Consider the following 10,253-nt stretch of genomic DNA (forward strand, 5'->3'; position numbering starts at 1 on the left):
TAATTTTGTTTAAAAGTCATTACAAATCTGTCTAAGGCCATCTTCATGTATCCCTTAATGCTTGACATAATTCAGTTGATAACATTGTATGTATTATATGACTGAGTACTAGTATAAAGAATTGCGGAAAATATTTCTCCATCCACGCCCTTCAAAAACAATCTTTAGTAAATGACCTGTTTAACCTAAAACACTAATAACTCTTATTTCTTGAACGATTTTGAATTCAAATTACCTTTTCCGTTTCATGCAACTGGTATATTTTTGTGAGGATATTCAATGGTTATGAAAAATGAGTATATTTAGGTTCTCTTACTTTTACCTATATTTCAATCGTAGATTTCTAAAATATTTGGTGAAATTTTAATTGGAATTAATTGAAACCAATCATGTTCATATTGATAACACAACAAATATCTATTGGGCCAAAAACGTATTTTATATAATGCTCGTCATATTTTCACTCCTCACAGTTTATCAATCAACCAATGTTATAATCTTTATTTCATTAATTTCACAAACAATTTATCAAATAAGAATATCAGCTCTTCAATAGATGTATTCAACAAAATACAAATGTCCGTGAAAAGTCTTTTAAATGATATCATTCTGTTTCCATGTCCATTTATCTACTTTAATACCAAGTTATATAGCTTTAATATGCGTACTCTGTAAGTTGTTAACATAAAATAGCCAGATGCTGCATGCATACACGATAAATTATTGTTGTTGTCTGATTTAACTATTTTGTTTTCAATTTTGAATCAGTTTTTCCTCATACTTAATATTTAAAATTTATCACATTGAAAAGTTAAATGCTGTCCTGGTTGTTTTTAGATTCAACAATCTGTTATATTCACACTGTCTAAGGAAACATATGGGTTGTTATAAGAAGTATATCCCAATGTTCCCTCAAATGTTATCTGGAAAACACAAGAAATGGTTAAAATATATTACAGTGAAATTATATTAGTTTTTGTAAAGCAAATGTGAACAGATCATTGAAATCTTTGAACTGTCTTAATATTTTCACAGATGAGTTGACAACAAACCATAGGTAGACGTGTCAAATACAAAGAAGAATATGTACTGTATATTTCCTCGGGATCATTTCCTATTCCGAAGTAATTTGTTCACCCTACAGCTCTCAACATTTCGTACTTTAAGTGTTCATTTATATGTGTCTCATTCTGTCCATTCTATCATAATTGAAGTTTTTTTTATATTTGTTTCGTTCAAGTAATAATATTTTCTTCGATGAATGTTTGATTCCCTCTTCATTACATTTGTATAATTTGGTATATCTTCTGCCTATTGTTTGTTTGCTTGATTAACACTATATGTACTCATATCTGCGTGTATTTAATGATTAAATTTGCTAACCAGAAATAGTGAAATTTGGCAGAATTAACATCTGCAATATTATACAAAATATCTTTACCTACCTTGTTAGTGTCAATGGGAATCTGAATGCTAACAAGCTGCCACTCTTTCATATTTGTATAACTGAACAAGCTTTGCTTCAAATATTTGTTTGTATAAACTCTAAGACGAAGCCCATATGAGTGGTACTTGAATGTTAAGCATTTATGAGATTCTGCAAACAAATAAAAATAATGATCAAATAAAAAACAAGTAAAATATCAAACAAAACGAACATCCGGGCAAAGGAAAAGAATGAGTCAGACTGAAACATTACTCCATCACCAAACGAACAAAAAATTGAAAAAAATAAGAAAACAATACAAAATGGTTAAGATTTAGCAAAATAAACGCAAACGATTCGTGGGGGGAACTTTGATATTTTCTGCACCTTTAGTGACACCCATTAATAAACTGTTTATAAATGATATGAGTATATCTAAAGTTATCAATCCTAGAAATAAACTAATTATAAAAGGTTACAAGTTCAACACTGTAGTTAAATCTTTGGATATTGATTTATTGCTATAAATATTATATTTATTATTAGTTAATTAAAACTATAATATATATCATATTTACTTTCATGGTACTACAATCTGTCGTTACATATATTCTGACATTGCACAAGTCAGTATTTTCTCTGACTGTTAATGTCCTATTTGTACTTAATTCGTTGGATGTTGGATGAGTACTGATTGATATTTTAGCCTTTGATGCATATTTTTTTTATAAGTTGCTGTTGGCTTTGAACTAGCTGTCAGTAACTGAGTGAACTCTCAGATCTGTTCTTTTTGTTGTTGTAAGGGATGATGGGTAGATAAAAACCCTGCCAATTGCGGTCTTTGTTTTTGTTTGATGATTTAGATTTGTATCGATCTAATGAGGTCAGCCTTCTTTTCAACTAATTTCAACGGCATTGAACAATTAGCATACCGCATAAGAAGTTATAAAAGGTAACAAAATGACACACCATAAAACAATTTAAATGGAAAAAGTCATTACTTGATGGATGCACAAAACAATAAAAATAAAATATGAAAGCATCCATGGGATATCAGGGGTTTTCTTTTATTAGGACATGCATTTGAATCTCTAACAATGAATGAAATAATTTAGTTAGGAACGCGGGGAATTAAATTATAGACCAATATATGGGACCTTACAACGAAAATGAACACAAAACAAACAAGAGATAGGATAACGTTTAAAATTTAATTGTTTTAAGTATTTTTGTTATTGCTATTTTAAATTCGGACGTTAAATGCATCCCGGATTTTAAGAATCCGTGGAGTGATAAAATACCAACATTGTCATCGAATCAAAAACACTGACGTGACAGATCAGTCATTACGATCGTGAACAACAAAGATCTTACATTAATAAAAGAATCATTCACATGAACGATAATCCATTACGATCGTGCATTTATCAATACATTATCGATTTTTGTTTACATTTTCCGTTTTTGATTAATTATAGAAAGTGTCGGTAGCTATACAAAAGGTTTAGGAAATTCTTGTGCAGATAAAAGTTGAACAAATTATTGTAGAAATCCTCAAATGTGGAAAAAAATTCAATATTTGAATACATATACGTAAGTTGTTTGAATCCATATCATTTACATTTGTTGAATTATCACGAGGCAACACAACTTGAGTGAATTGAAGCTATAAACAGAAAAAAACTTTTGTTTTCGATATTTTTTATCGATGTTCCGATCAATTGTTCTTGATGGTGCGCCAAAATCCTTTTCCTTCATAAAACTTGCTCATCAAAGTACTAGTACATAACCACCTAACACACGAATGTAAGAAAACTTAAATGAATCTACGAAATTGAATCCGTTGAGGTGTATCTACCGCGGGATTACGACGTTCCTAAGTTTGTACATTACCATTGGCGACGTTGGCAACTTCAGTGACGTCGCCGTGGGCTCTTTAAACAGACGTATATGTTTATATTAGCAAAAATAACCTACTTTTAACCTCCACATTTATGGTGCCGTGACCAGGATTTAAAGAAGCTCAAGTCGATACGATCCGGGAACAGAAGTGCTGTTACTAAACTCATTCGAAAGATAGATGCAGCTAAGCATGATATAGATTTCGATCCAGAAGAATTAACCGCAACATTTGACAACCTTATCCAGAAGCAAAAGTTATTGAACAACTTGAACGAACAGATACTTAACCTAACGGAAGCAGAAGATATAGAAGATGAAATCCTACACTCAGATGAGTATTGCATAAATTTAGAAACAAAAATCAGACACATACGAAATTTTATTCAAGATACGCATACCGCATCACAGTCACGTCAGAGCGAAACTTCATCACAAATACTAAATGTTGAACATCAACCGTTCGTCACAGCAAACCTCACAGAAAATTCATGCACGCAGCCGTTCCAAAATCCGTTCTCTCAAGCTAATAATACAGTGAGTACTAATATAAATCCGTATACGTCCGCAAGCAGTCAGAATCATTACTTACCCAAACTCACACTTACGATATTCACAGGGAACATATTAGAGTGGCAAACTTTCTGGGATTCGTATGAATGCGCGATACATTTAAACCCTTCATTGACCGATGTCCAGAAATTTAATTACCTCAAAGCACAATTACAAAATGAAGCATTACGCACCATAGCAGGTTTTCCGCTTACTAATGCAAACTACGCAGACGCCATTGTTTTGTTGAAGGAGAGATTCGGGCAAACACACAAAATTACACAAGCGTACATGTAAGCTTTATTAGAAATTACACCGCCAAGAAATAATCTTGTCAGTTTGAGACACTTTTATGATCAAATTACAACTTACGTAAGAGGCTAGAATCTTTAGGCCAATCACAAGATTTTTATGGAACATTACTTGTGCCAATCATTTTGAGTAAGTTACTGGGAGAAATTAAAAAAACCTTGCCCGTGAACATGGAACAGAAAACTGGTTATTACGAGACCTCCGGAAAAGTATTTGCAAAGAAATAAACATAATTGACGCGGGACAAGACACTGAAACTTCTAACAATTTACCAAGTGCATCGTCTTTCTTTACCGGGACAAAATTGATAAAACCACCAAACCAAACTCTAGATACGAGACATACACACCAGAATTTGCAATATAAACCGTGTGTATTCTGTCACGATTTACACGCATTGCACGAATGTATCTAATCTAGAAACACGCATGGATATTGTAAAAAGCGAACAATTGTGTTTCAACTGTCTAGGTACACACCGTATACACGAATGTTATTCAGTTTTGCCGCATTTGCAATAAAAGACATCACACAAGTCTGTGTACCGATAACCCATTTAACAGCAACATTGTCCATGATAATGACACCAGCAGACATATCCAACAAAATGCAAATGACAGCCCACAGAATACGAATTTTCCTATTAGCAATGGACATTTACAGAACTCACCAAATTTTCATCAGACATCTGTAAATATTGTAAATGATTCAAATCAGAAAGAAGAGGACACTACAATTCTACACTCCTCGTCAAATGACGTACGCACGCATGTACTTTTGAAAACTGCTGTAGCACCAGTATGGTCAGACAACTTATGTATAGATACCGATATATTTTTTGACGAGGGATCACAGCGATCATTTGTGACCGAAGATTTAGCAAGAAAACTTAATTTACATACAGAGGGAATTGAAATTCTACAATTATCGTCATTTGGAGATAGAAACAAATACGTACGACATTTAGATAAATCAACAGTGTTCGTAGAATCAAATGCAGGACAGAAAATACAGATACACGTTCTAATTGTACCAATGATTGCCGTACCTTTGCAGAACAATATTCGCCACATCAACAGAGGACTGAATTATTTACGGGGACTTAAGTTAGCACATCCAGTAACACAGGAAGAGTCTTTCGAAATATCGTTATTAGTCGGAGCAGACTACTACTGGGGCTCAGTCGAGAATGAAGTCGTAAGAGGAAATGGTCCAACCGCCGTAAAGGCAAAGTTAGGTTTCTTACTTTCCGGTTCAATAAGGGACAAAAGCGAACACGCATTGATATGTACCAACATATTAAGCATTCTCGTTACGCACAAACCAGAGGAACACGATATAAAAACCTCTCTAAACACAACACACAGAAGTACTCAATCTAGACGATTAGCAAGTGCCAAGGTCCGGAAGAAGTTACGGAAGCGTACAAATTACCAATCATAGACGAAAATGATGAAGAAGACTAGAACTTTAACAATTTTAAAAAGGACTTTCGAAGTTAATTCAATTTTTCATTTATGTGAACAAGAACTTAGTTAATTCAATTTAGTTCATTCATGGAGATAGATACTTTTTTAATTTGATTTATTTACAAATATGGACAGTTAAAGTGAAATTTAAGATACCATTGGCGACTTTGGCGACTTCAGTGACGTCGCCGTGGGCTCTTTGAGTTGTTATTAAAAGTTATGGCTGCACAGACGTATTTGTTTATATTAGCGAAAATATCCTACTTTTAACCTCCACATTTATTCTCGAGAGTACTCGGATGAATTTTAAATGTCTATTGAAAAATTCAGATTTTAGGTGGGATGCAGTGTTTTTGTTATTACCGTTCATAAACATATTAACGAAAGACAAACTTACTACAAACATAGCTTGCTTCTCTGTAAAAAAATAAATTACCGACCGCTGTTTCTACAATAAAACCTATTATAATAACAATTATTGTTTGTGTACGTGTTCATGAACCTTATTCCAATAAAATCAAAAATATTTGCATATAAAGTCCGACAAAGTAGACAATTTTTGTATCATCTGTTCGTTATGAGTTAGTATTTTGTTTTATAATCTACCTATTTTTTTTACCTAGAAGCTCACATTTTTTGTAAAAATTGACAATGAAGAAAATCTAGATGTAACATTTTGTTTTAACGTAGCTTATACTGTATTTTTAAGCAAATTCATATAGTATGAAGGCGAACTTTTTGATTCATGACGACTTTCTTTATGCTTCCAAACGACAACCTTTTAAAAACATCAACTCAAACAAAAATGCTGTTAACAGAAGAGAATGAATTCAAAATAAAAAAGGCGAAAGACCATGCCAGCGTATAGGAGAAATATGATTGACGCCTTTTTATATATACTTGTGTACCTCAGGAAGTTTCTTTACCTTCGTGATCTTACTATACGGAGTCAATGAACGAAACTTCAACTAGATATTGCAGATCAGCTGTTACTCCTACTGATGAGTTTAAATTTAATTTGATATGGGGGTTTCAATGATGTTTTTTTAATTTACAGATAAACAGATAATTAGAGATAATTCTTGATAACAAATTTTGTGAAGATTGTAAATCTTATGATTTTTGATTTGCATATATTTGCAAATATTTCCATCTGGATCAAAATATCAATAAATCAATAAAATATAACATATCAATATTTTTTGTATCCCGTTTAATCATATTAATTCATATTTGGTACTATGGGTACTATTGTAAAAGATGTTGTGAGGAAAAGTTGTTTATATTTGCTCCCTTTTTGCTCCCTTTTTGTAAAACCAGTGTCTTAAATTTTAACAGTGACAAATCACGCCTAATCAATACCGTTGCGTCTATATTTAAAACAGAATATTAGCAAATTCCTGTATTTACAAAATACTATATAAATAACACATAGCTGAGAGGATGATCGAGCAGATTGTTACCTCGAGAAAACATTGTCACCGCAGCGAAGCCAAGGTTGACAATGCTTTCTAGAGGGGTACCCATCTGCCCTATCACCCTCTCAGCTATATGTTATTTAATTTATTATACTGAATGTCATATCGTTATCGTCTTTTACAGATGAATTTTATTCTAAAGGATTTTCCTTGACGTCACGTACATAACAAGGTTACCGGTATTATAAAAAATCAAGAGAAGTGAAGCAAGATGTGTTATTTTTTTAATTTTGACAGTCAAATAATAGAATCTGAGCCAAAACTAGAACTTGAGCATTGACTTCAATAACTTGATGTAAATTCAAATCATTGTTCTTCAAATTATCGATTTTTGATTGGTCTGAACGAGAGGGTGACATTCCAAAAAATGTTTCCCACTCAGCCATGTGATAGAGTACATTAACACTATCGTATTAGCCAATAAAAATATGATATTATAAAGATAACCACATAGATTCCAAACATGGGACATGTATAGCGATGACAAACTAGTACTTTTAAGGAATTCTTACCTAAAATAATATTCCTGGATACTAATCTTACAGTAGAGACAGGTGGAAGATAACCAGCTGATAATAAGTAATAGTATGTACCATCAGCAGCTCCATGTGGTCCATATCCAGCTAAGTTATTACCCTGAAAACAAATTGATATATTTGTAATTCATTTGTCATGGTTAACATCGTACGATCCGGGTAGATATTTGATATGATACATAGTATATTTATTATTTAAAACATAAGAGCAATTATCTCATATAATTGGTATGCCTGCATTTGTTAGGAACTTTGTTATTGTGCTTCTGCCACTTGTTTCATTTTATAATAAAATTATCATTCTATACGGATAGCGACAAACAAATATATATCAACATATGCCGAAGCTATCTAAATGTTATAAAAAAAAACGAAAAAAGTGTCAACCGAATTACTTACAGAAGTTCGTTGCCACACGTAACTATTAAAATATTCTTGTTCTAACACACAAGATTGCACGTCAGTTGTTTCAAAATCGCACATGTAGTCTAAAAAGAAATTTAATATTTATTACTGAGAATTGATATTGAATAAGTATGAATGTAGTTTAAATACATAGCATTTAGTAAGAATTAAAAACATTTGTCAAATAACGAAAATGATATAGAAAATTAACAAAATGCTTTTAAATATATCTGTCCTCTTAAATCATGCTTCGATTTTAAGGGTAGACAATGAGTTTGTTTTAGCAACAGAAACAATCCGAGGGTAAATAATATCTACCTTTAATATGTAAAAGATGTATCAATTTGTAGAATTACATAAAATCTTATACTAGTATATCACTACTTATTAGTTTTGTTTGTGTGTAGATGAAATGCATGCCAGCTGTACTATATGACATCTGTATGAATCTTTAAAATCCGCGATATTGATTCCACACCTGCTTCATGTTTATGCCTTGAGAATACCACTAGTACATTATACAGCACTCGAGTTATGATTATCATTTTAAGAAAATGTATTACCCGTAAAACTCGAAAATCGTAAGAAATCTTCAACTTTTGATCTTTCAATATGTATCATTGGCATTCAAGTTATCATATCACAGGAATGACACCCTGAAGATCTGAAAATCAATTACACGGTACAATTCACCATAATAGCGTCATATATTATCTAAAAAGTATATCATCATTACAGAAGATAGGACAAATGTGTCGAAATTTATTGACAAACGAACGGAGAACAAAATGTCAGTATATTTCCCACTCAGTTACTGGGGGTTTAAAGATATAAATTATTTAACAATTGACAAGTTGTATGAAATAACCGATGCTTCATAGTTTGTCTGATGAATATCTTCTTTCACAAGACACCTTTTCAAGTAAATGGTTATCTAGTTTTAGTTGCACGTAAAACTTCAAACTTAAAGTAATTTTTGAATATTGATGAACACAAAATCAAACAAATGAAGTATTAGACTTACTAGTACAGTTTTCCCCCGAAAACCAGTCTACACAAAAACATTGGTATCCGGATCCCGAAACACTACACTTGCCATGATTTTGACACGGCGAATAAGTGCAAGGAGTAACTGCAAAATGATACAAGATAGAATTATGGTTATTTCCAAAACATGTGGTAGGTTATCACCACAAGTATATTGTTATGCAACTGTAGCAATCAATGGTTCGCAATTTTGTAAAAAAATAATTAAAATGAGGTAATAAACATGTAACATTTATATTTTCAATGATCATACTCAATGGATGTTTTTTGAAGCACTCGTCATTCAACCACTATTGGTTAAATAATTCACACCATATCATAATATTGGCAAAATTTCAGCTTCAAGTCGAAACTGTAATTTTCATCTTAAACCTAGTTACCATGTGTTGTTTTTAACTCGTTTTGTTAAGATAAAATAAGGCACTAAAACCTTGAAAAAAATAAATTGGCCAGAATGTAAAATACTTACTCTGACACAATTCTCCAGACATCCCTGCTGGACATTCACAGACCGATGTGTTCCCAGTTATAAGACAAGTACCTTCGTTGTCACACTTCAAGTTAGTGCAAGGAGTCACTTCAAAAACATTTAGACACCATGAAATTAACAAACTAGGATTGAAGGTAAAATTGGTAGAAAAATGTACTGGTTCATTTACTTGAGTACAATCCAAACAATGTAGACATACAACCAAAACGTAATATCAAAATAAATAGGTAGGCGAGTCAAACGGAAACTTTTGTTCTGAAAAATGTCCACCAGTACACTGTCTACATATATATGAAATGGGAAAAATGAGGCACGAAATAGAATTAAGGATAATAGGATTGTTAAACACTAAAGTCAGATTTATTGAAGCGATATTCGATTCGTTTTCTTACATAAATTCGTGTTTTATCTTGATGGAAGCAATTTGTTATTTTAAGCAAAATTAGTTTACAGATGTTCAAATTAATAAGAAGGAGACAAATCAAGGTAACAAACAAAAACGGATGAAACTATGAAAGAGAGACTATAAAAGAATTTCTTTTCCTGACAAAGAATCGTTTATTTCCTGCAATTGTATTAAACAACAAGACGTAGACCATACAATTATTCCGTGCATTAACAACTGCAGAATGTATTAGC

General features: G+C 32.1%; 1 protein-coding gene across 1 annotated transcript; it reads right to left on the reverse strand.

Moving 5' to 3' along the window:
- Positions 1–839: 839 nt before the first annotated feature.
- Positions 840–9,216, reverse strand: LOC139497519 (uncharacterized). Its single transcript, XM_071285746.1, has 5 exons — positions 9,102–9,216; positions 8,072–8,160; positions 7,649–7,772; positions 1,446–1,597; positions 840–923 (listed from the first exon to the last, which is right to left on the reverse strand). The coding sequence occupies exons 2-5, from the start codon at positions 8,153–8,155 to the stop codon at positions 840–842; spliced, it is 444 nt and encodes a 147-aa protein (XP_071141847.1). The 5' UTR covers positions 8,156–8,160; positions 9,102–9,216.
- Between the last annotated feature and the right edge of the window lie 1,037 nt (positions 9,217–10,253).

Source organism: Mytilus edulis, chromosome 12, assembly GCF_963676685.1.
Source record: "Mytilus edulis chromosome 12, xbMytEdul2.2, whole genome shotgun sequence".
Classification (NCBI taxonomy): domain Eukaryota; kingdom Metazoa; phylum Mollusca; class Bivalvia; order Mytilida; family Mytilidae; genus Mytilus; species Mytilus edulis.

What these genes read in the sequence shown, in the direction of transcription:
- LOC139497519 (XM_071285746.1), bottom strand. Translation starts at nt 8,155, where the DNA reads ATGTGCGATTTTGAAACAACTGACGTGCAATCTTGTGTGTTAGAACAA. An exon ending in ACGTGTGGCAACGAACTTCT is followed by an intron (nt 7,773 to 8,071) that starts GTAAGTAATTCG and finishes ATTTGTTTTCAG; the next exon opens with GGTAATAACTTAGCTGGATA. An exon ending in TTCCCATTGACACTAACAAG is followed by an intron (nt 924 to 1,445) that starts GTAGGTAAAGAT and finishes TGTGTTTTCCAG; the next exon opens with ATAACATTTGAGGGAACATT.